Source organism: Aptenodytes patagonicus, chromosome 7 (genome assembly GCF_965638725.1).
Source record: "Aptenodytes patagonicus chromosome 7, bAptPat1.pri.cur, whole genome shotgun sequence".
Classification (NCBI taxonomy): domain Eukaryota; kingdom Metazoa; phylum Chordata; class Aves; order Sphenisciformes; family Spheniscidae; genus Aptenodytes; species Aptenodytes patagonicus.
The window spans coordinates 33,328,475-33,355,278 of NC_134955.1; the positions used below are offsets into that span (position 1 = coordinate 33,328,475).

At 40.0% G+C, this 26,804-nt stretch overlaps 1 protein-coding gene across 3 annotated transcripts in view; it reads left to right on the forward strand.

The window, feature by feature from the left end:
* The window catches only part of MAP3K9 (mitogen-activated protein kinase kinase kinase 9), a 64,312-nt gene extending 38,196 nt beyond the window's left edge, over nt 1-26,116 (forward strand). For 2 of the 3 annotated variants that reach the window (XM_076344767.1, XM_076344768.1), the window contains exons 5-11: nt 1,955-2,130; nt 4,585-4,825; nt 5,966-6,088; nt 6,844-6,997; nt 11,804-11,916; nt 13,224-14,039; nt 15,316-26,116. In XM_076344767.1, coding sequence (XP_076200882.1) covers nt 1,955-2,130; nt 4,585-4,825; nt 5,966-6,088; nt 6,844-6,997; nt 11,804-11,916; nt 13,224-14,039; nt 15,316-15,797 — 2,105 coding nt within the window. In that variant the 3' untranslated portion in view covers nt 15,798-26,116. The remainder of the gene's footprint in view (nt 1-1,954; nt 2,131-4,584; nt 4,826-5,965; nt 6,089-6,843; nt 6,998-11,803; nt 11,917-13,223; nt 14,040-15,315) is intronic. The other variant, XM_076344769.1, reaches the window with a different exon arrangement.
* The last annotated feature ends 688 nt before the right edge of the window (nt 26,117-26,804 follow it).

The following is a 26,804-nucleotide window of genomic DNA, read 5'->3' on the forward strand; positions in this document are numbered from 1 at the left end:
CAACTGTCCTCATTAGTGCAAATAATGGCAGATCTAGGCCTGGGAAAATAAAAGCCACGGGCCACCTGCATAGTTATCCTGTTCACTCATTCATGCATTTGGCTGGCTGCAGCATTTTGTTTTACTTTGGGTCATGTTTGCTTTGCCATGCTTAAAACCTGGGGTAAAGAGGCAGGGATTATGGCACTGACAGTCCAGCTGTATCACCCATTGCTACTAATTGGTCAGCAGCAGGGGACCTTCAGAGCACTCTTTAACATCCTCAGTTCTCTATTTTGATAAGAGAAGCAATTTGAAATCCGTAAATACAAATGTGTTCCAGCTTATGCCTCCTGGAACCTGAACAGATGCTTAAATTCCAGCATCTTGATACCAGCAGTTTTGAAACCAAAGCTCGCAAATGCAAAATCTCAGTAGTGCTAAAATCAAAGACCTGCAAAACTAAACCTCAGCAGTTGCACAGATTTTGTGAAGTGTTATTTATTTTTAATTACAGCTGCTCCTTAGTGTATTTCAATCCACAGAACTGATGAATGAATGTCTTTTTAGGACATCACCAAAATTTTTTTTAAGAAGGCTTCCTTTTTTCCAGCTGTAAGGTCTAGGAAACTTTAGAACACTTCTATAACTCTTGCCTCGTGCTGCAGTAATGTGTGTCTTTAAATCCAGTGACCATTAAGAGCAATGATAGTATGAGCATATTGAGAAAGACCCATGTGTTAGTTTCTTCCACTCATGCACAAAAGCTGTATTCCCTAGAAATATACTTGAATGCTAAGTTTTTCTGTTTGGTTCTTCTCAATTTTTGGCATGCAGGAGTCTAGCAGTACTAAAGAGAATAAGGATGCTTGCTGAACAAGAACCTGTGTAAGTGTCAGTATGGGACAATATAGAATGAGAAAGTGACGTTTTCTGCAGGAGTAGAAATAAGGGTGAAGTAAGAGGGAGGACTGAACGAGTAAGAATTTCCTATTCAAAAGTGTTGTTAAGTCAAACGTTTTGACTTAATGGCTTTTTAAAAACACGTTCTTAATGATTTTGTAGCTTGAGATATTACTTCATACCATTTTCTATTTCCGTTTCTGTTTTCAATGTTCAATTCCCATTACTGTAAAAGGAGTACCTTTTTGTACTATTGCTAGTTGAGTTGCCTCATGTGGTAAGATGGGTACCTTAAATTCTGCGTTTTTAGAGCTCTGTACTTGGGTAAGCCATTGCATTAGACTGTAAATGAAAAAGCTTGTTTATCTGAGGTTTCTCTTAAAAGCAAAAGAAAAAAGTCTGATCAAACAATTTTTCTCTCAAATAAGAAAGAACCCTTAAAAGTAAGAAAACTCCAAATGCACTATTTGATGTCATTATTTACTTGAATCTCCTATTTTCACTCAAGTTATGCCCAGTCTGCTTTGCAGGAGAGATTTTCAGTTCTATGGAAGAGATTCATAATGACTCAGCTTAGTATTAGAGTTTGGCATTAGAAAGAGCTCTGATAGATATCCTTCTGCAGTGTGACTGTTAACTCTGCAGTGTAAGTGTGATAAAAGAACTGTTTGCAAAAGTCTTGCATAGTATTTCCACTCTGTGAGCACATACAACTTAAAGCAAAATATTTAAGGAAACTATTTATGATTTTTTAATATATGTTTGAAAATGTAACTTTCTGTAAAATTAGTAAACCTCTCTTTCACTTGGCATATTATTGCAATAGAACCTAGAGACCAGGTAGTTCAAGATGTTAAGTGATGTTGGATATTGTATAAGCATGAAAGCGTGAATTCCATACTTGACTTACGATCAGACAATAGTCAATACAAGTGGGAAATGGGAAAGATGGGGTAACACAGAGAGTGTGCATGCCACTCTTAGCCACTGGGGATCAGTAAAGTACTACTTATCCTCTCAAACCTCCGTACTAAGAGATGCTTAACAGTTGCTTGTCTTTGTCCTATTCTAGATTGTTGGAACCCTGACCCACACTCACGACCTTCCTTTGCCAGTATCCTAGACCATCTCACTGCCATAGAAGAGTCTGGTTTCTTTGAAATGCCCAAAGATTCCTTCCACTCCCTGCAGGAAGACTGGAAACAAGAGATCCAAGAGATGTTTGATCAGCTCAGAGCCAAAGAAAAGGTAAGTAGAGAAAAACACCCCATGATTGTGCGCTCTGGATTATAATTTTCCCATTTTATAATTCAAACAGGGATCATTGTTTAGTGCATCCCAGAGTTAATTTTGTGTGTGCTTTACTGGAGCTTGTAATAAGTCCCCAAATCAATGGCAGGTTGTAATGTACACAAGGGCAGAATCATGAGTAAAATAAGTATCTGCATTTTGAGCTGCTACTCTTTCTAATATTGTAGTGAGCTTCCATTATACGCTGCGCAAACTGCTATGATGAGTTGTCTTCATTGTTAAATGCATCTAATAACTATTTCACTGTTAACATCTTAATTGAGAAGCCCAATGATAACTGTTAACAATAAAAGTAGGAGAGAGAGTTTCACCATATATACTCTAGCAAACATTGCAGCTTTGGTTCTGTCAGATTTGCATTTTCCATGTTTTGAGCACAGCCAAAGTGGATAGACTATAATAAACATGAGTGCTATTAGGGGAATGGTCCAATAACTGTTATAATTGAAGTCCATCTGGGTAAATAGCAGGAAACAAAAATGCTAGCAGGAATAAAAGGAATTGCGATCATCAGCCTCAGAGTAGAAGTGAAAAAGCTGAAGTTTTCTTCAAGCATACTTGCAGAAAGCACAGCTTGCTGCATCTATATTAAGGTCCTTACAGAGACTGTCTTTACAGTTGTTCATGTGAAATACTGCAGTGGAATCACTAATAGTATTTTTCAAAGTTCACTGTCTCTTGCTTAAAAATAAATTCGTAATAAGCAGCCAACTTGATTTAGGCTCAGAAGTTGGATTTAGGAAGCAGAAAAAAAAGGACACCTTGGGGCAGAGGAGAGAAGTCCTACAACAATGCTTAAAACATTTCTATTCACATATTATAGTAGCTTTTGGGGAAAAATAAAATAGCTAATAGGCATTTCCCTGCTGCTATTGTCCCGGCGTAACTGTGTTGGAACAGTTTTTGAAAACCAGAAATTTCAACAGACAAACAGTAGTAGCTAGACTGCCCTCAGGTTTTGAGTACTGTATTCCTCTGTAGCAATGAGGAAAGAGAATTTTATATCCTATTCACCTCATGAGTAAAATGTACCAAACCTCTGTGGTGATGTACAGGTAACAATGATGTTATTTAAAAAAAAAAAATCTAAACTAAATTATCTGTCTGATAATCTATCTGAAGTTTAACTTGAGTTCTTCAGTTTTTACCTTCTGCAGTGGAATTAGCCAGCTGGAGATAGTTATTCTGAGCGCTGAATTCTTATATCCTTGTGGTGAGAGGAGAGGAGTGCAGTGAGAAGACATTTTGTGATCTCAAGGACAGTTTCAGTTGATTCATTTTGTCAACAAGGGAAAGATTGAAAAGTTTGCCTCATGCATCTTTATGCCTAAGGAGCAGCCATGCTTGGCGGAAAATGGTGGGAATGACCTCCTGATGATGTTTTCTTCATTCATTTTTGTTAGAGCTGTGTTTTTTGCTATTTTATGATGCATGAGATGGCAAGGTTATTTTTAAACAGTTTAAGTCAATACTGAAGTTAACATAGGTACTTACTGAACAGGAAAACAAGGATTAATTCTGTTCAGCGTTATGAATAAATCTTCCAAAATGGGTTCCCATATGCATGGTACTCTCCAATGGCTCTTGTAAACATGTTCATGTCAGATATCCAGCATATTTTTCTCATGACACTGAATTTAGGATTCAGTGCCTTTTCACAGAATCAGAGTGGTCGAGGCTGGAAGGGACCTCTGGAGGTCGTGTGGTCCAACTCCCCTACTCAAGCAGGGCCACCTAGAGCCAGTTGCCCCGAACCATGTCCAGATGGCTTTTGAATATCTCCAAGGAGGGAGACTCCACAACCCGTGCCAGTGCTTGGTAATGCTCACAGTAGAAAAGTGTTGTTCAGAGGGAATCTCCTGTGTTCCAGTGTGTGCCCATTGCCTCTTGTCCTGTCACTGGGCATCGCTGAAAAGAGCCTGGCTCTATCTTCCTTGCACCTTTCCTTCAGGCTTTTATATACACTGATAAGATCCCCCTTCTCCCCCACCCAAGCCTTCTCTTTGCTAAAGGATAAACAGTCCCATCTCTCAGCCCTTCCTCATAGAAGAGATGCTCCAGTCTCTTAATCATCCATTCGTTGGACTCTCTCCAGTATGTCCATGTCTGTCTTGTACTGGAGAGCCCAGAACTGGACACAGGATTCCAGGTGTGGCCTCACAAGTGCTGATGTCCAAATTTTAATACTGATATGAAAGGCCTTGAATGGCAAGCGTAGAAGTTCTTGAGGATTGTTTTAGGTTTTTGGCTTTCAGCTGAGCCTTTAGACAGTGGCACTAGCAGTGCTGTGAGCACAAGTCATTACCTATTCTGAAGGTACAGCAGCAATGTTAGTCTTAACCCGCAGGTCACAAGGTAGCTTTTTGTTTCTCCTTTCTTATCTCCCTGTAGGAGCTGCGCACATGGGAAGAAGAGCTGACTCGTGCTGCTGTTGAACAGAAGAACCATGAGGAGTTGCTACGAAGGCGGGAACAGGAGCTGGCAGAACGCGAGATTGACATCCTGGAAAGGGAGCTCAACATCATCATCCACCAGCTGTGTCAGGAGAAGCCTCGGGTGAAGAAACGCATGGGAAAGTTCAAGAGGAACCGCCTCAAGTTAAAAGATGGCAATCATATCAGCCTGCCTTCAGGTTGGTGACGTGTTAGGCTGTGTCAGGTGAAATGGGAGGAACAGGCGAACCTGTAGCTTTGGTAGCTCCTTTCTACTGATACTTACGCATTAGAAAGTATTGGATGTACTTTGGGAAAAACATGCCTCTTTGGGATCAAGAAACTAAATTTGATGCTCTTGTGGCTAGCATTCCCCAAAGTTTCAAGGCTGGGGAATGCTGTATGAAGGCTAGAAGTAAATTTGAGGTGTTACATGTTTGTTAGTCAATGGCTGTATATGGTTCACATAAAAATGTTGATGTTGCAGTTTAACATGTTAATACTCAAAATGATCAGTTTAATAAAGGGTGTACATAAAAATGGTGGAGGTTCTCGCTCTGGGATTATTTTACATAATGGTGCAGCAGAAACTATAATCTACTGGTTTTTTTGGTGCAACAATCTAAAAATTATCAAAAATACATTGATAGCTGTGAGACTACAACCCTACATTGCTAGTTCATATGTGAACTCATATTAACACACAAGTGACCTCTAATACCGCCCTCCTTGAAGAAGGTGTCAGGGAAGTCAGTCTTAAGAGTGAAGATGGTGATTTTCTGCTGTGGATTCTGTATGGAGATTCAAATTTGTAAAAGAATAAAAGTGTGGGTTTTGTAAATCACCTAAGGGTTATCATTAAGGATGATGTCTTACACTATATTCTTTGTTTTCTGAGAGAGATGGGCTGTTCAGAAGAGCAATGATGATAAAACGTGCATGTTAACTATGCCTTTCTTCAGGTCTGTAAACATCTATTGCTGGTGGTTTTGCTTAGATTAAGAAACTGAGAGATAAGGTGAAAGGAATTTATACAGGGATATACTTTGGCATAAATGTCAGTCAACACATGGGGATCTACGTGTGTATGTATCTCATACATACACTAAGAAGAAATACCTTCATGAGTGTGAGCGCACATCTTTGTTCTGAAGTAACTGCATGTATGATGGGGGGATAGCAATTAGCTGTAAAACTTCATTTCTACATAGATCCTGTAAATTGTACTCTTTGAAAGTTATCATAAATTATTATTTCTTTTTTCTTATATTAAAAAAAGAATTTTAACTGTGTCTTTCTGCTTTTGTCTTGATTTTTTTTCTTTTTCTTTTGATAAACAGATTTCCAGCATAAATTCACTGTGCAGGCTTCTCCAACGATGGATAAAAGGAAAAGCTTGATCAGTAGCTGTTCCAGCCCTCCTGCAAGCCCTACCATTATTCCCAGACTCAGGGCCATACAGTGTAAGGAGCTCAATGTAGTATTGAATTTGGGAAATGTGCAGTCTGTCAGCGTGGTAAGATGCCAAGATTCCATATCTAGGACAGGACTGTAAAAAAAAAAAAGTTCCTAAAATGTTTGCCTTGTGCCCTGCATGTATGCATTTAGAGAGAAAAATGGAGTGTGTTGGTGATGGGGGGGAGTATCACCTTCTTTGGAGTCCAAACCTTAATTACCCAAGTTCTTGAAATATTGCTGTTTGATTGTATAGAAAATACGTTCCTTAGGTGTACGGGTTAATTTTTAAAAATACTAATTTGCAGAATAGATCTGTGAAACATTATTGAAGTGGATTCGGTTACTGTTGGAAGGGAAGAAAAACAAGGGTGCTTGTCATGAAAATAGTGTTCCCAAAAAAAACCAGAATTAGGCAGACAAGCATGTATTAGAAGTATGAAAGGGATGTTAGTTAATGTGTAGTGTTTGTATTGGATATCATGACACTTGTGTGTCTGGTATCAAACTGGTGGCTCTAAAAAAGAGAAACTAGTGATGGAATAAAGCTGTAAAGCCTATCTGTACTAATTTTGAAGGGATCTGGTTGTTAGATCTGTGTTGATAAATGATCAGAATTATGGGAAAGAAGCCTGAATGGATGTTTTCATTACTATTCCTGTTCCGGCCTATATTTTATTCCTTATGTTGCTATGGAACCAATTCTTTAATTTGTGTATCTGTTTTTGTTTCCCATTTTCCACTGTTCTTCCCACTTGTGAAGTGACTCCTGCTGAAAGCAGTAAAACGTGGGGACGAAGCTCAGTCCTTCCAAAGGAGGAAGGAGAGGAAGAAGAGAAGAGAGGCCAGAAGAAAAAGGGACGCACCTGGGGACCGAGCTCACTTTGTCACAAGGAGCTAGGTGCAGGAGAAGATGGGTAAGAGAGGGCCTGGAACCAGACTGGCTTCCAGGTTCTAAAACTGGTTATGAGCTGGCTCACAGGAAATTTGCTATCCTCTTGCAAACGCTTCTGCTTCCAAACTTACTTGCTGTACCAGAGATGTTAGAGATTCAGAAGAGATTACACAACTGCATTGCATTCAATCCCTTGCTAGAGATCCAGCATGGACTGATGCTTTCACTGTCTGCTATTACCTTGTTATGTGTATTTGTAAGCAGTAGAACTTCTTAGCTGTGCAAAACTGTTTCTCTAGTAGCTTTTCTTTATTTTCAGGCTCAACTTTCTGTAGTTTCATATCATATCTGAAACTACTTCTCTTTTACAACTCCCAGCTATACTTTTTCTTGTCTTAAATGTTATTATTTAAAAAGTATCCGGTAGAGCCAGGCAAATATCTTCTCTTCAGGCTTTTGAAAAGGACACGTACCTTGAGTGAATACATCCTGAAAGTGATTTTAGCAGAGATACAGGTTGTACCTCTATTTCTATAGATTCTTGTTCTGTGGCTTCTTTTTTTTTTTCATATGTGAATTATTTATACCAGGACTCCAATGGATCATTGCCAAAATGCTGTGTTAAACATAGGAGTATTTTGATCTTCTAAGAGGTTTGAATGCCTCGTGATTTTTAGTGGAGTTTGAAGCTTTTTCCCCTGCTAAATTGATAGTTTGACCCTTGCCATATTTTTAAACAGGGAAAATAAAATAACTGGTTATAATTTATCTTTAATATTATGTGCTCAGGTGTGAAATTCCTGGAAAATAGATGTTTACATAATGCATCACTATTGCAGGCCTCTGCAAGAGGGCCTGGATCTAAGTGTTCTAATGACATTAAAATATGTTCTCCATCAAAGGTACTCCTGACATGCTAACAGGGCAGCGTGGAGGAAGCTTCTTTGACTGCTGCCTATGCTTTACCTATGTTATAGATGAAGTATAGTATTCTACAGAATTAAAACAGGTGTCACACTTTACAATCATTATATAAAAGGGCAGGAGATCACTGAAGCTGGTAGAAAAACACTTCTACCTTGAAATCATGTTCTTACAATTCTGGGAATAAAGCTCTTCAGTTTTCTGTTCATTATTGTACAGTCTGAAGCACTGAATTGCTTTTGGGCACAGACAGCTGGAAAGGAGTTGCTTGCTAACCATGGTTGCTCTTAAAACTATCCTGTTCTCTCTGAGATGTTCTACAGTATTCGTCACCTTTTCCAGGGAGACTCAATACAGCTATGGCATTTTGCAGAGTATCTGAAACATGATAGTGTTTCTGAGAAGGCAGTATGGTTAACATACAATGAACTACTGCTTCCTGCTGAGATCATGCCAGACTGCAGACTTTAATTTAAAGGGAGCAGAGTTTCAGTAAATGTTAGTGACTCAAAAGAGAGAGTGCTTGCTATTTTTAGTATTTTTTAATTCTAATTTTAGAGGGTAGGGGGATAAAAATTGGGGTAAAGTGAAGAGCTAAATTTAGGATAGAAAAGTCCAGTTCAAGTCTTCTCCATGACACTGTACTGGTAGCAGCAGTGCTGCTATTCCAGCTGCGTACATGACTTTTTGATCAAGGGAACTTGAATCTTCATCTTTTTTTATCACTTTCCATGTGTTGTCCACAGGAGGTAATTTGAAATTTATGCAAGAATTACATTGTGGGAATTGCAGTGAAATTCTCTAGCATGAGTAAACTGACCTGTAATTAACACCAAGTAAAGGCAGTCATGAAAATATTATACAGTGATTATTCACCCTTCTGCATTTATCTTTGAGCATACGGAATATGCACAGCAGCAGAAGGTTGCTGTGCTGAATTGCAGAGACTGGATGAAGCTTTATGTTGGACTAGTGTTGTGACAGTTCAGTTGTGATTTTGTGGTATATTCTCAAGGATATATGGTGAAGTCTTAATTGTCTTTAAACTTGGCATTGATTAGTCTGACTGTTACTATGACATGGGTGATCTTTACCCTGTTTAAGTTTTCATGCTGGTGGTGTTACTGATTTTATGGAAGGTGACACTGCATGTGGGGTAGTCATAGCCCTTTAGCATTTATCTCTTAAAATCTTGCAAGCTAAATAGGGGTGAGCCTGGGAGCAGACACTTTTTATTCATGACAGTATTGTATTAATGCCTCAACATAGCGTTACAGAATGGTATTAAGACACCAGATGCTGTCTTACAGTTGTAGGGAAGCTTTTTGCAATTTGCTGAGCAAATAAGCCTTGTCACCTTATCACTCCTGAAGAGAGGTGCTTTTGACTTCCCAATAGAAAAAGGCAACAGAGAAGTAACTCAACCATAATACAACAAACAGAGTAATAACCTTCCTGTTATTTAATCTAAATAGATTACAGGTAAGAAGTCTTTAGGTTCCTGAATTGTCATGCTGGTGACTAAAATATACAGTTTTGCTGCTGCTGCTTTCAAATCATTCCAGTTGCTCTTTCCTTGGAGCAGTAACAGGTAATACTGCTGTAGTAGGAATGTACTCTAAGTCAGCATGTTTTGAATTGTTTTCAAATGCACGCTACTGTCTAATTAAGAGGATGTGCAGCTATCCTCTGCACAGGTCTTCAGGGTCTGCTTGTAATTTGGGGGGGAGAGAGAAGGAGCGAAAAACAGAAGGGAAGGATGAAGATTTTAGAACCTTGAGGCGAATGTGGCAGGCCTTGAAATTATTCTGGTAGCTATTTATCTTTCTGTTCAGATTGAGCTGCGCTTTGTCAGTAACAGCAAATCTTCAGTCTGTTTTTTGCAAGGGAAGATTGCTCTGAGAAGTCATAAGGAAGCAAACTAAGTTGTTGTGTCCTGCTGTACAATAAAGGGCAATTCCCAAGACCCTTTAGATAACTATGACTGTAAAGTGAAGGCGAAACTGAAGATAATTGCTGCCTATCACTTACAACTTTGCTATCTCTGCATATAGAGAACAGAGTATGTGTTTTCCTAGCTCCATGGAAATGCTCCCTTCCTCAATAGTTGTCTACCCATATTGTAGGAACTTTGACATTTACTTTTGGAGGTGATCACACTACTAACATGGTTTGTTTTTACTCACCAACTTTCCCTTAATATGCTGCTCTATTTATAGTATTTATCCTAACTATGCATGTTCTACACATGGATAATTTAGATACAACATACATTATTTGGTGGGTTGTGTTGCATAGCTGAGTATAATATGGAGGGAGTAAATCAGAACAGACCCACACACTGAATTGCATCTCTGTTGTAAAACTGTGTGGTTGTATGTCTTGACAAGTAGAATTCAGCACTGTGCTGTCTGGATTGAAGTTCATAGCAGGATACTATGATGGAAAATCATGGACTTTCAAGACAGTTGAGAACTGCACAGGATACTTTTATTGTAATGCCTATAGCATGGTCATCAACCAACTGAACATGTGCTGAATCAGGTTTAGGCCTTGTGACCTTGCTATAGCAATATAGTTTGGTGACAAGTAGGGCATCCCAGTTAGGTAGAGAATAGAGGAAAAATACATACCAAGGCAAAAAAAAAAGATACAAAACTTTGAAATCCTGCAATGGAAGCCATCTTAGAAATGCAGAGTGATTCTGGTAGAAAAAATAAGAATCATGAGACATAATTTCTGTATGCTCATATCCTTCTTTCTCTGCAAGGGAAGGATTGTAATGAATTGTGTGTTTTATCAAAGAACAATGCAAGTTAGTAATGGAGCTGGAAGAGGTCTCATCTCCTAAGTTTTCTGTTCTTTCAATAATAAGTCGATGCTCTTGTGTGTCTAGTTGAGATCATTCAGACTATCCATACATCTTTTTACACCTTTCATTCAATTTCTGTCTATCCTAAGTGTATGTTAGCTTTTCACCAACACTATGATGTGTTTCACGTTGGAGTTTGGAGAAAGGCACCAGAAATCTTCCAGTTCAGACTGTATTGATAACTGAACAATAAAACTTTTTGCTAAGTGTTGATATGTCAGAAAGTTGTGTTGCTTACTAAAGTTGTTTCTGATGTCATGAAAGTACTGCAGGGAACAAATAGGATGATGGTAATAAATACCTATGAACGAGGACTACTAATAAGCTTGGGTGCCTGGTGACATACGCAGGTGATGTCAAAGTAGGAATTTGGTTTGGGGTTTTTCACTTGTTTGTTTTTGTGGGTTTTGGGTGGTTTTGTCTGTAAGTAAGAGAAACAATGACATGATTTATGATTTTAGTTACCTATTTTTCCATAATCTAGAACTTATGCTTTTAACTGTACTTCAATGCAGTGTTTTCTTTAGAGGAGAAATGTTGGGCTTTATAATATAGAAGCATGACTTCACTGTTACAATGACTTTAGCATATTATTGTCCCAGTGGGTGATCTTTGACTTTCATTGTTCATTTATATTTCACATGGAAATGTTTTTGGAGATATTTTTCCCCTCCTCCTGCTAAGCACTTTATTTTTTACCTGCCATGGTAGGTTTGCCTTGGTTTAAAAAGAAAATGTTTCATCTGATCTTTGTAGTGGTGTTTTCTATTATTCTGCTTTCATAGCTGTTGGTTATCAGCAGAGGTCTTTTGACTGCCATGGTGTAACAAATGAGGGGACTTTTTGACTTTTTTTTGTATTTTAAGGTGCTGTAAAGATGTTGCAAAATGTCTTGCTGTGGGAAGACTTCAAATCTATGTAATTAGAGATGGATACATGCATACCCAAAGTAAAGCGATAGAGAATATAGAAGGGGGAATGAAAATTGGTTGTGAGCATGGTACATTTTCTCCCATCTTTCTACTATTTCAGTCTGAAAGCTCTGGTAGAAGGATACAAACAGTGGTCATCCAGTGCACCGAACCTTGGGAAGATCCAGAGAACTGCACCTGCTTTTCCAGGATTCACCAGCTTAGCAGAGATGGGTAAAGGAATTCCCTGGACTTTATATTCTCATCCCCACTTCCATTCATGTTTGGATGAACCTCTCCTTTCCTGACCTTTACCTGGTACCTTACAGTAATGTTCTCATTTTGGTGGTATCCATTTTTCTTTTATTCTTCGTGAAGTAACTACTTTCTCCTTCTGGATTTTCTTTTTGTTCACTTCTCTGCTTGTGCTTCTTATCTGTCAAGCTAACAAGCTTCTCTTAATTCCCCTCTAGCTCCATGCTACCTCTCAGCTCCTTTCCTGTTAATGATATTTACATGTGCAGCATGGTTACACCTTCACTTGCAAGGAGAGATCCTTATAATTTTCCTGCCTTTTGCTCCTCACTCCCAAACATACAAATTTACTCTAGAAGTATCTGAGGTTATTGTGGTTTAACCCCAGTCAGCAACTAAGCACCACACGGCCACTCACTCACTTTCCCCCCCACACCCCCCCGGTGGGATGGGGGAGAGAATCAGAAGAGCAAAAGTAAGAAAAATTGTGGGTTGAGATAAGAACAGTTTAATATTTGAAATAATATAATAACAACAACAACAATAATAAATTGTAATGGAAAGTAAAACAAAGAGAGAGAGGGGAACAAAACCTAGGAAGGAAAAAAAAAAACCAAAAAAACCCAACCCCCCCAAAAAACAAGAGGTGATGCAACTGCTCGCCGACTGACACCCAGCCAGTCTCCAAGCAGTGATCACTGCCCCCCGGCCAACTCCCCCCAGCTTATATACTGAGCATGACGTCACATGGTATGGAATACCCCTTGGGCCAGTTTGGGTCAGCTGTCCTGGCTGTGCCCCCTCCCAGCTTCTTGTGCACCTCCAGCCTCCTCAGTTGGTAGAGCATGAGAAGCTGAAAAGTCCTTGACTAGTGTAAGCACTACTTCGCAACAACTAAAACATCGGTGTGTTATCAACATTGTTCTCATCCTAAATCCAAAACACAGCACTGTACCAGCTACTAGGAAGAAAATTAACTCTGTCCCAGTGGAAACCAGGACAGAGGTACAGATTGCTTCTGAAATGCTGTTCTGCAGTTGATCCCAAATAGATTAATGTGTCACTAATTTCTTCCACTTTGATAGTGTTTGTCTTGTTACTTATCTCAGCCTATCTGCTTTGGAGACAATAGCCTGTGAATATTTGGCTGTTGGTGAATGATGCTTGCGATGAGGACAGTTGCATCTTCTGAGGAGAAGCTTATTTTCATGTATATTTGTAAGATGGTGAAATTTGCCAGTGAAAACGTTACATCCATGCAAAGTCTGTTTACATTTGCTTTCTAGATGATGAAGACAGCGAATGTCTTAATGGGGAGGGCAAAGCGCACCCTTCACCTGGGCACAATCAGTCGTACCTCTGCATCCCATTTCAGAAGAATGAAGACTGGGATGGCCCTTCTAGTGATGCCAATGAGGAGTCCACCCCTGTGAACTCTGCTACTAGTACCCCACAGCTGACACCCACTAACAGCCTCAAACGTAGTGGCTCCCACCACAAGCGATGTGAGGTTGCATTGCTTGGCTGTGGAGCAGTGCTGGCTGCTGCAGGCCTGGGTTTTGATCTGTTAGAAGCAGGGAAGTGTCAGCTGCTGATTGAGGAGGAGCCAGAGGCACCCAAGGAAGAGAAGAAGAAGCGTGACAGCATTTTCCAGAGAGCTGGACGCCCACGCAGAAGCACTAGTCCACCTTCCCGAAAGATCTTCAAGAAAGAGGATCCCATGTTGTTGCTAGGCGAGCCATCCACATCCCTCACCCTTCTTTCCCTGTCTTCCATTTCCGAATGTAATTCCACTCGGTCCCTGCTGCGCTCAGACAGCGATGAGATTGTGGTGTATGAAATGCCTGTCAGCCCAGTGACAGTCAAGGCTCCCTTGCCAGCCATTACCAACCCACTAGTCAATGTCCAGATCGAGAGGTTCAAACAAGACCCCAACCAGTCCCTGACTCCCACACATGTGACGGTCTCTTCCCACACCCAGCAAAGCGGGCACAGGCGCACACCTTCTGATGGTGCCATCAAAGGGAGTGGACTAGTTGTCAATGGGTGCCCAACCAGTGGATGCCCTTCCAGTAGCTGTTTAACTGGAGCACTGGGAGCAGGTAGGTTTTCAGCCATCTTCCTTTTCCTCTCCAGAATAAAGACCCAAACACTATAATTACTTGTTAGGAAGTAAACATGTTGCTTATACAGCATCCATTGTGGTGATCAGCCCACAAGAGAGCTTACGGATGCTATCTTAACACAAATAATGAACAGAATAATGCAGTAAAGGTCTCTATTCCAGCATCTCTGCGCTAAGGAACTCTCTCTGCTCCCTGGTGCTGCGAGGCAGAGTGTAGTATTGTTTCTTAGACAAAGATGGTACCAAAGTACAAATATTGCGCATTTTTAGCACTTCCTCGGGATTCCATCTCCATTGCCATTATACACTTGTTTGTATTGCTGTTACAATTTCAAAGTAAATTCTGATCTTTAAGGCAGTGAAAACTGGATCTCTAAAGCAGTTTGGGGCTGTGCCACTGTTGCTCTTATTCCTTTGCAAGCAAGAGGGATCTTCCTGGGTAGGTAGTGTTCTCACTGTTGCAGTCTTTAGGAGTGGCTGTGACTTGATAACTTAAAAAATGCTTTCCTGTTTTCTTGCCCTAGTAATTCAGAGAAAAAAAAGGACTAGAATAACAAATTAAAATCTGATTTAATTAGTCTTTCCCCAATGGTAAAAACAAAATGTGAGGTTGTCTGTTGAATGGCAGCCTGCAGTAAAATGTGGGTTAATGCAGCTGAGAATACTCAGTAAAATGGTATTCATGAAAATTTAAAAGTTATGTTGTGTTTATAAAAAAACCAAACCAAAACACCCAAACACCATCCCCCACCCCTAAACAAAACCAAACCAGGAAGCGTCCGCAGTAGGTAGTGTTAAATGGCTCTTCCAGGAAGTTGGTCCTGCTCGCTGCAAACAGGTGTCACACATCCTGCTGTGCAAGTGTCTCCCTGATCCATTCAAGCTGTTAATGGGTAATGTGCCCTCTGAAGGATTTGGAGAGTCCTCACCTCTGGTAGGATGTCAAATCCATGCTCTCCAGTCTGAAAACTGAAGAAAGCAAATGAGAGAATGAACAAAACTTGCTGCTTGTGCTAGGGCAGCGAAACAGGTGTCTTGCAATGTGTTGAGAACAGTGTAGGGATAAAGAAGCCAGTTATTCACTTCAGATTGGTGTAATCTTGAAGATACAGTGTTTGTAGAATCTGAATGGAGGCTTTCTGCTTTGAAAATGTTTTCACAGTGTGCATACAATAAACTAAGATCTGTTGGAACCATTTAGCAGTGACATCTAACATGTTTCCCTCTTCTCTTACATTCTCTGTTTTGGATAGGTGTATTAAAAACACCTAGTCCAAGTAGAGATCCCAATGAGGTCCCTCGCCTGCCAGACCCCAACCTTGTTTTTCCTCCAACCCCGAGACGATGGAATGCACAGCAGGACCCCACACTGGAAAGACCCAAGACATTGGAGTTCCTGCCCCGGCCACGTCCTGCAGCCAGTCGGCAGCGGCTTGATCCCTGGTGGTTTGTGTCACCCAGCAACGCCAAGGGTGAATCTTCTGCCAACAGTTCAAGTACTGATACTCCAAGCAATCTGGACTCTTGTTTTGCTAGTAGCAGCAGCACTGTAGAAGAGAGACCTGGACTGCCTGCACTGCTTCCTTTCCAGGTGGGTCTTCCTGTAGAGGAACGGACACTGTTGGACATAGATGCTGAGGGGCAGAGCCAGGACAGCACCATTCCGCTATGCAGAAGTGAACTTAACACACACAAAGCTGCAGCATATGAACTCAAGCAAGAATTCTGGTCATAGTATGAAATCCACTGGGGACAGTGAGCCCCTCTAAATTCAATCCTACTTTTTGCACTGAGAATGCACTTTGAAGACAGATTAGATGGAGGGATGCTACAGAGATCATATGGTGCTGCCTCTGCTGAAGATGTGTTGTTCGACTGCCTGATTTTTGTCTGCAGTTGGATGAAACTTGGCAACTCCAAGCTGCTGACTTTTGCCGTGGGGTTTTTCTGTAGTCTTCCCTGCCCTCTTATTGCAGTTTGAATCTGCAATGAGCTAAAATTATCATATCAAAGTCTTTGTTACTGACCTTGTAGGATTTGGCACTTGCAGTAAGTATATTGGTATCTATCCTGGTATTAATCAGTATTTTCAAAACTCAAATATTACACTACAGCAGACACCAGTGTTTGATGTTTTCCCAAGGAATCCAGGACAGAAACAAGTAAATATCTGGAAACTACCTTCTCTGAAATGTGTTCAGATCATTAGATAGGCCTGGGAATCATGGTACCCCCACTGAAGGAGCAGAAGTAGCTATATTAGACTCGCTTGTCCTCTTTTGCTCATCTCATAGTGCAAGGTGGAACAGATTGCAGAGGACGGGCATGGCATCTCCACTGATGGAGGTCTTTGAGAACAGACTAACTAGACTGCTGGGAACGTGTAGGCGTAGTTGATCCTGGCTTCAAGGCAGGTTAGATGGACTTCAGTGATCTCTTGAGGTCCCTCTCAGCCCTATTTTTCTATGACCCTGTGCTTTCAAAAAGATGAAGGTTTATGGTATGGCTGTTTACTCTAGCTTGCCTTTTTATTTCACACTTTGGTTACATCAGCCTCCTTTTCCCACCCCTTGTATCCCAGGCTCGTAGTCAAGCTGCCTCAGCTTTGGGAAGGGAATTAGTAGGAACTCTTTCTTTAAAGCTGTGTTGGCTTGCAGAAGTAAGTTATGTGTCCCCTCACTCTTTTTTTTTCATTTCTGTTTTTCTTCCTTTCTTACGCTTTTTAGGAGTGGCCCTTGAAACCCAAGACTGTTCGTATGCACGCTGATACTTGTTTAAGGCTCTTTTGAAATTGAGGCTTGTTATTAGTTGGATTGTGCAAACAGGAATCAGAACATCTGGATTCTGTTTTATTTTGTCACTGACTCACTGTGTGACCTTGGGCAAATAATGTAACCTCTGTGCCTGAATTTCCCCATCTGTAAATAATAGGAATAATACCTACCTCACAGGGGGGAGGGGTTGGGACATATGTAATAGGTATAAAGTCCTTGAGATCTTTGAGTGAAAGGCACTATAGACATGTAAAACTTTATTCTTGTTCAAATATGTAAAAACTCCTAACTCTGGAGCAAGAACAGACCCCTGTCTTGAAGGAGGAAGTCACACAAATAGGGTGTGCCTGTGCTCACGGTTGTCCCTACAGAGACTGTGAGTGTGTCTGTGCCTCTGCAGGTGTATCTTACTGGCTTTAATGAGAGCTTCACTCTTCCCCAGTTTTGGCATTATAAATAAGGGATGTGGCCTTTATATGAGTGTAATAGGGTAGTCTGTTCTAATGCAGGGTACAGCATATCTGTTCACTCTTTTTGTACAGATCTGTGCTCATTTTGCTAATCTACTGACCATTTGGGTGCAAATAACTGATTTGACAGTGCTGCCAATGCAGTGCTCAAGCTGTTAGGGCAGTCCAGTCCTGTTGTGAAGGCAGTGTAGCTGAATACTTTCTTGCAGCTGTCAGCACAGAGAACCTGTGTGTTTAGATGTTTGTAAGCTGATGTTAAAAACCAGCATGTGTGGGGAAGTACTGTACTTAAGGTTTTTTTTAATTCTGTTTGAGGGCTAAAACCAGCATGTTGCCATTAGTCAAGTGCACCCTTTTTTTTTCAAGCAATTACAGTATGTTTTCATGTAGAAAGGTCACGCATTTCTTGTTTATCACATTCCATGAAATGTGCTAAATGGCAGAATTACTTTTTGCTGCCTTCCCCATTGAATACTCCAGACCTAGCCTTAATGATGTTACACTAGCTGCTGAAGCTGGATAGACTGTTGACTGTGTAGGCAAGGTATTCTGATGTGGGGCTAAGATACTTTAAAAAGAAAACTTACCAAAAGTGTCAGAAATGTAAAAGTAGACCTTTAGCATTATTGATTTCTTAAGCACTCATCCTTTTGCTTTCCATTTCTGAAAACTCAGTTTGCGCTCCAGAGACTAAAAAAAAGGCAAAACTCACCCAAACAGATGGTTAATTTAGATTGTGCTATAGAAGCAAACTCAAGGAAAGCCCAGTCAGAGGCTGTATCAGAGGGACTTAAAAGCAGGAGATTAAAACTATCTATTTTTCATAGTCTCCCTTAACATTTTAAAAAGTCTGAAACGGAACTGGATCAGCTGTTCTGAAGTAGTGTTTCCTATCCAAAAAGTATCATTACAAATGTCAGAGGAAGCATCATCTGCTCTGCAAAGACATCACCTGGAATAGCTCCATTCAAACAGAAATCTTTAAAATCCATTTACTTGCATGGAATGGGAGGTTACCTTTCTAGGTCACATTGTTTTAACTCAGCCCACTAAACTTTCTGATAGTTGGCCAGTTGCTTTCACCAAGTGAACCGTAAGGCTTCTGTCAAGTTCCCAGCAGGCAAGACAGCTGTAAAGCCAAGTTGTTCTGTCACCTCTTGCTTAGGAAAGTTGAGGATGAAGTATCAAAACCCATTCCCCCTCTCTCCCTTTTAGATAATCACTTGGTGAAAGTGGTGTGTAGCTGACCTATTTAGAAGTATTTTGCTCTGAAGAGCATCTTCCCTAACACCAAATGGACATTGCTACATCAAAGGAACTGGGTAGGACAGATGACAAGGAGTCAAGGGTCCAGGGCAGGGTTTCCAATGTAGATATTCTCTATTACAAAGCTGCCAGAAAGACTAGGTAGAAGCATAATGTTTTGGTGTTTGGTTTTGGTTTTTTTTTAAACACTCCTTGGATGCAATTATCTTCATTGAATCTAGCATGTGAAATAAAATGAGGTAGTCTTTGAGCATCAACCCATAACTGTCTTCCAGTTGGGAGCCCTGTGGCTAACCTGAGGTATCAGGCAAGAGGAGTCTGTTGTAGGAACAAAGCTATTGGCTTTAGCAGGTGGTGGGGTATTCTCTGGCAGGCAGAGGGGGCTCTGAAGGCAAAGAGTTGTCAGGTGTTTTACCTTATGCATCCCAAAAGCTGTTGCAGCTGGTGTCCTGTGGCCCAGAGGCTATGTGCATGTTTAAGCTAGCTCGTAACCTCTCCCTATATCCATCTATCCCATCCCGGCTTGATTTCTCTCCTTTCTTAATCTGTTGGGTTTTTTCCTTTCCAGCTGTGGGAGCTGAGGTGCTCCAAATTTCCAAAGGAGCGCTTCACTGTAGTCCGCTAGATACTGAGAAGATATGAGCCTGTCAGCTCACAAATCTTTTTTCTACTGGTTACTAGTGTTCCCATTTGTCAGGGAGACAAAAGTTTCAGAATATTGTTGATTGACATACCTTTCTAGCAGTGTTCTTGAGGAAAGTGGTGAAAGTCTTGCTATAAAAAAATCCTAATAAATGTATTGTTTCCTAAATATCTGAATAAGTTGCACTTTTTTTTTTCTGAGAAAATGAGAAAAAGATAACATGAGAGCACAAAATCACTGAGCAGTCTAAAACATAATGGCAAAAGAATGGGGTAAAATGTGTTAAAGTAATTACAGGACTTGCAAAGAGGAAGTGACAAATTTTTTAACCGATGGTAATAGTAGTAAGATTGTTGCTGAAAAAAATTTTTCTGGTCTGGAAATATATATGTATTTTCTTTCAGATAGTCAGCTGGCAGTATGTATCACTAATTTATGTAACTGATGTGCTGATTTAGGAAATAGAAGAAAGTTTGCCAGCCCTTCAAAGTATGCTATCCTTCTAGCCTGTTTGTTTTTCCTGTAAAATGGGGGAAAGCATAGACGTAGCAACCAGTGCAAAAAATGACAAATTTTTTTATACATTTCTACTGGTTTCACAGAGATTGAGTGGACAGGTAGAGAGAAGAAAGCTTTTGTATCAAAACTAAGGTGATAATAGTTATGAATTTTTTCTAATACTGTTGCTTCCTATGGACTGCACAATGCTCTGTTTTGCCAGCAAGTAGGTCTTATCTCCTTTCAATCCTTTTCAGAGGTGCAAATGTAACTTTTTATAGTTTGGGTTTTTTTCTTCCTTCAGATTATTATTGCAATGGGTTGATATTCAGTATGGGGCAGGGAACATCAGTGAAAATACTCTTTGTAATGGTTTTCTAACAGAATGAGTATTTTCAAAGTGAATTTTTCATTATTGATGTGGAAAGGCTGGTTCTGGTTTGACATGCTTTTATGACGAAGTATTTTTCTGTACCTCTAGGAATGGGAGTAGTTGCCTTCCTCTTCATAGCATGCTGTTATCTTAAGACTTTATGGACAGCACTGCATAGAGACGTTACTTCGATTTGTCACGAAACCGGGTACCTCTCATTCTGTTGAAGGTGAGGCAGTAATGGTCAAGTAAAGAAAGGTCTTTGCCTGGAGTGTTCTGTTAAATAGAAAATGACAGGAAACCTCCTATCTTGAGTCACCTTTCTATCTTGAGGTTAACTTTTATTTGAAACTTAATTCATCTCTGTGGGATGAATATGGGAGCTGGAGTCCCATTAGATGTATGGAACCAAACCTAATACTGTATCCCAAAATTCAATGATAGCCTGTTACTTTTGTAAGTAATTTTAAGCTAGTATTAATGGTTTTGTTTCTTTTGGGACTTTTGAAAGCTTTCTTCTTGGAAAAAGTGCTTATTGCTTTCTAACCTTTTCCATGCGTTTCCATTCTCAAGAACTCTTACCAACTCCATGGCAAATAAGGAGGCTTATATCTTGCACAGTGATACAGGTCCTCCTTTTGGCTTCTTTTTTTTCAGTAGGAAACAAGGACGCCTATATTTGGAAATGAAGATTTCTGATCCTTATCCTGTTACTGCAGAACAGTTTCTTAGCTTCCGTATTTATAACTCACTTAAGGCTATAATTTGGGTAAAACTGGACATTGAGAGTAAGGGGATAGGCATGTGTTAAAACATATTTGCAAACAAGCAATAAATACAGCATGTGTGTGCAAAGAGAATGAAAACGTACTCATGCTGTCACAGAGGGTAACTTTCAGGCTTCATAAACCTTTGGTTGACCATATATTTAAGGTATCTTTAGAAAATAATGCCTTCCTGTTTTTCTGTTAAGTTTCTTATTGTAAGATTAGAATATGGTGGTTTGCACAGCCAGTGGTATTGTATCTAGCTGGACAGAATGGATCTTTAACCAATTTTTTATATCTTTTTTTTTTCCTTCTATTTCCAATCCAGTTTGTGGCTTAGATTTTCTTTTTTGTGGTTAACAAACAAGAGAGTCTTAAGAAGAACTTACATTTATTGTTTCCTCAGCCCTACTTTCACAATTTCGCGAGGCAGTATAGAAATGCATTTATAGCTTATTCTGCTGCTCCCTCTATTGAACGCACTAGTAGAAAGTCACATGCTGTAGTTAAAATGCCCATTTGCTTTTGTTTTTTTTCATGCTCAGCTTTTTTAAGCATTGGTCAGAGATTGAATACAGCTTCTGAAAAGACCTACATCAGCTTTATTTTTGTATGTTAAAAATAGTCATTCCCTGGCTAAGAGGTGTCTGTGCTTGATTAAAAGGTAACTTCCCACTGGTGACTGGGTGGTGGGGACTGATGTAGCTACCAGAATTATTATTGTTCCTCTCTAACAACGATCTCCCTTTTTGCAACTGGAAAGTCTTCAGCATTTCATTGATGTTTGTATACAAGAAACACATTTCATCTCCTTCTGTACATGAGTGAAAAATCTTTTTTCTTTGGTTCTAAATGACCAGGAACATAATTTTCCTACTGAGAATGGCTTCTTGGACTGTTTGGGGTTTTTTTAGTTTGGTGGGTTTTTTTTTTAGCCTGGTGAAATACATATGTATGTATTAGGCACACCCTGTATTCCTAGGTGCCTTCTATCTCGCATGCCTCCTTGCTAGGGCCTGAGGTTGTTCTTTGGAGGGAACTCCTGGTTGTAGCTTTCAGTACTGTAGCGTTCTTCATCACACATCAAGCCAAATACCAGCACAGTACATTTCATGTCCTCCCATTTACTGATGTGTGTACACCCTTGTGGAATGCTGGCTCTCCTTATCTCTTGATTAGAATTCTGCCCCTATTCCATCTTTATCGGTTATTAATTCTTGTTAACATAGTACTTGGGGCCCTAAGACAGAAACCAATATATGTTTTTAGGTGTGCTTTGACCTAAAATGTTTTCAAGCTAGAAGCATAAGACACAACTGGGAGAAGTGAAAGCTGAGGTTGGCAGGAAATAGCGAATAAAAGAGTGAAATTACCCTTCTTAATGTAATAAGCAGTCAAAAGACAGAGGGATACTAGCTGCTTGGTAATCTCTTGGCATCATAGGTAAATTGGTAAAGAATGAGGAATGTGTAGTTACTTAATTTCCAGTTGGTTTGTTTTATTTTACCCTGAGCTACCTCATTTGTAGAGATGGAGTGGGAAGAAAGCATAAGTTTTGGTAAGAATTGCTCTAGGTAGGCAGTTGAGGCTGGAATGATGGGAGGACAGAGACAAACACTTGTATTTGGCTCTTTGACATGCAATTTCCTGATGGAAAAATAAAACCAGCAATTCAGTTTTATAAGTTAAGATTATACTTGCTTTTACTACGTATGCCTCCAAAATAAACAATAAATGACAAGGCAGGGCATTTTTCTTGATGGTTTCTGACCTGTGGAAGAGCTGATTGTCCACAGACCAAAAGGTGGTGATTTCATATTGGTCACTACTGCTTTTAAAAGTGAAGGTCTGTTTTTTGAAAACAGATTTTTTTTTTTTAAATAATCTCGTGTGCTCTTAAAGTGTGGACCTACACACAATCCTGATTGTTTCCCTTGTATTTGCAATGTTGTTTTCCTAACATATCAGATCCTAATACAGTCCTTATTGTATCTGAATGCTAATAATGTGCAGACAGCCCAATATAGCTAATATTAAACCATGACACATTTTTAGTGTGTAATGTAGTGGATTTATAAGCTCAGCTTGAAGTTGGGCTACTGTTAGGCCTGTAGTTGATGGGTCAGATGGATGCACAGCTAGCAAAAGGGGGCTTAAAACAAATCTGCAGGAGGAATGCCAAAGCTTTATTTGCTTAAAATAAATTATTTGAAAAATAATCATGTTGGCAGGGGAAAAAGGCCGTTTGTTATTCAGGATCTTGTCCATGCTCAAATTTTAGCTTCCGGGATAGCTAGTGAGAACCTACATTGTGTTCAAAAGTTGTTGGCTGAAACCCCAATTTAAGACCAGAATAATGCATTTTATATATGCTATTTCAGAGTGATTGACACTGTCTCCCTGTTCTACCTTGATTCTTCCAATTGAGCATTTTCTCAAGAACAGATGTTGAAGTTGGATAAAGCTAACCTCCTTGTCTTGAAGAGAGACATTTGGGTCTGAGAAAGAAGAAACATTGTTCTAGCCATGTCCTGATGCTTTTGTCTCTCGCTGTCTTAGCAGTAGAGGTTATAATGGAGCAGGAAGACATGCTGGTGTTTTTCCAAGCTTCATTGATCAAAGAATGCTGCTAGCAGCAGATTTCAGTATATAAATGAACAAGTTCTTTGGGAACCCTTGTACTTGGTTTCTCCTCATTGAGTTTCAGAACAAACCTGGCCTCTGATTACTGTTTGGCATAGCTCAGTTGCACACTGAGCTTATTGAGTTTAACTACAGCTGGAGGAGAACTGAGCTTCTTCCTTGGGTTCTACTGGAATTTGTGAATGTGGCCGCTTCTCAACTTGGGTTACTTGGATGTGGCCACTTCTCAACTTGGGTAATGTGTTTTCTCCCAGGCCCAGTCTGTGTCACAAAATGGGTTGTCACCCTCGACTGATTGCCCAGATATTCACAGTAGGCTTGTTCTTCTGTCTTGCGTCTTTAGTCAGCAGCTCTTACAATGTGAACAGGGTTAGCATTTTTATCTGAATAGGGCAGCTAATACCTCTGAGCTGACTTTTTCACACTGCATCTCAAGCAGATGTTACTGCATCAGTTCTGCCATTGCTCCGTTTTCAAGGTTGACAACCATAACATCCAGGAATCCTAGACTGTAAAGAATAAAGCCACGGCAAGAAAAAAAAGGAAGAAAAAAGAAAGCATACAAGTGTCTGCCAGTTGAATGGTTGAGTTTGGCCAGTGCTCTTTGCAGAGAGTAAAATCCATTCTTGTGCAACATAGTTCTCTTTGGGGGATGGCTAAATTCGAAGTGGAGAATATACCTAGATAACACTTAAAGTCAGTAGGCACCAGTGCCCCTTGTATTTGGCAGTTATAATAAGAAACCCCATAAAGCCAAGAACATCTAGGAGTAAAAGTTCATATTTAGGGTAATTAACTTTTAAGTTGAAAGGGAAGAGGCCTCAATTCAAGAAAGTTCTTCATCACATACTTAAACATCACTGAAGTCAGTGGAATGTATCTGTGGGTGAAAATGCACAGGACCCCAATTCAGCAAAGCTCTCAATTGGGGGATTGTCCTGTAGAGATTAATGGTGAAGGACCAGGCTCTGTACTTTGTCAGAGGAAAGAGTCGATTTACCTGAGGAAAGAGTTCCTTCACAAGTCTTTGGGTAAATGCTGGTTTGATTGCTGACTCTTGTGGCCTTTCCATGACTGCACATGCCATGCCTATTTGACTGCTAATTCTTACCATAAACAGGGTAAGCTTTGAGAATGTTTTCTGACACAGGAGGAAAGAGCAATGACTTCTGCATTAGCAGATTGTTAGCTGTAGCGGGGCAGTAAGTGGTGCGTGGAGGTTGTATGTGCAAATGTCAGTTTAACCTGAGGCGTTTTCTCAGGTGTTTTTTCTCATTTCAAAAATGCATCCCTCCGGGCTGGTGGACAGACCTGACAAGTTCAGCAGTGATCAACATCCGCCACTGTTACTAGAGTTCTTGGGTTCTTGGTTGTCAGCTGTTGGCGCAGCACTTCGTGCTGGTATATATGATTTCTTTGTCATAAATTCAGGACAAGCTGGAAATATCCAAGATATTTTGCCTGACTTAAGTTGAGAGGCTTATATGGAGTGGGCAGGGCAACAGCGGTGGAGTAATCAGGGAAAATACCTGTGCTTTTAACAATGTCTCTTCTGTGGCTTTGAAAGTCCAAGGATTTCTCAGCCAGAGAATGTATTTCCTCCCTCTTTTTATAAGCTACTTCTTTCTTTTGCCTTATTAATTGTGGATCTGCTCCTGCTTCTATTTAAAGCCAGATGCAAAAATCAGTGACTTGACTTTCCTAAGTACAATGTTGTAAATCTGAAGAACCAGGTGAGTAGATAACTCTAGTGTAAGATCATGCCCCCATGTCTGTTCTTTTGAGATATGGGATAGTTCCTGCTTGTGTTGAAATCACTGTGTGGAGGGTGTTGGGTACTTCATAAGGAACTCCAAACTCTGCAGGACTGGGATTCATCTTACAACTTAAGTATTTCAGTCTGTTTTTGGAGACCTGTGTATGTCTTCTCTTCTGTTCATGGTGTTCAAAAGTCTGTTGCTATGGAAGTAGCACCTGAAGGTATGTTTTGCCCGAAGAACCTGCAATGAAGCAGTTACATTAGCAAATGGTAATGTACCTCAGAGTTGAGTAAAATAACGGAGGCCACCAAGTTTTTCTTGTTTGTGTGATGAAATGTTGTCAAATTAAGTGATTTGTTGGAGCCTTCCTTTAACTTCTGTACAGCAGTAAGCTTAGAGGAAAAGATGATTGCATTATTTTTTAAAAAGCTTTATTTGTGACCGGGACTTGTTGCCTCTGACCCTCTTGGGCTTAAATAGTTAAATTATATTAATGTCCAGTTTGTTTCACTGTAGGTAACACATCAACTGAATACTCTTGTGCATAATCTACTGTAACTTTCCTCTGTTCTGTGTCAATGTATTATGTGTATTTGGATTACAGTTCTTTTTTGTATTAAATTATTTTATGTTCTAGAACAATATTTAAGTGAAGCAAAGAGCTAATGAAAGTTGTTGGCGTTTTGGGATTTCTTTTCTCTTTGCTCTTTTTTTGGATGTACTGTAAATTGTAAACCAAGGATGCCAAGCAGGCTTGGTTCAATGGCTAAAATTATTGTATTACAGTGTAATGCTGATCTAGGCCTTGTCTCAACACTAGAGCACACAGACTTGAATAAAACTGTTATAAAAGTGATCGTCTTTAGGCCTTGAGTTCTTGGTTTTTTGCTTCAAGTAATTTTGAGCAGGTATTTAGAATAGCAGTGGCATTACCTTGCTCTGAGGAATTCAGAATTTTTCCCAGTGCCACAAGAAGTTTATGTTTCACTGCTAGGCATCTTGGTCCTGATCAGCTGTTCCAGCTCTGTGTCCTCCATAGGGTTTTTGAAGTCTCTTTTTGCAAAACCCCAGACAGCTTAGTATCAGTCTTGGCACACAGTACCTGTCTGCCAACCCCCTTCTGGCTTTTCTCTGAACAGGGTAATTAATTGCATACTATTTTTATTAAGGTTAATATTTCTATTCTGTTAGCTTAAGATTTTTCTACTCTTTATTTAGTATCCCAGCCAGAATGTGAATCTGAATGCCTGGATCTGGAGCTAATGCAGTAACACGTTTTGTGCATGATGACATTTAACAGATGGTTTAGATTCACTTCTGATGCTGTGCCTTTGTCCCTGCCACATCATTCAGTGAGACACAGTTGCTTGAATAAAGATATTTCCAAGCTGTCTTTCATCTACTGTCAGTGTGAAAGCCAGAACAACATGGTTTTGATTCCTAGGTTGTGCCTTTGCTCTTCTCTGCCACCAAGCCATCATTTCACATTTCTCTGCTTTAAGAAATGCAGTTTCACTGATGAAGGACTATGCACTACAAGGACTTAAG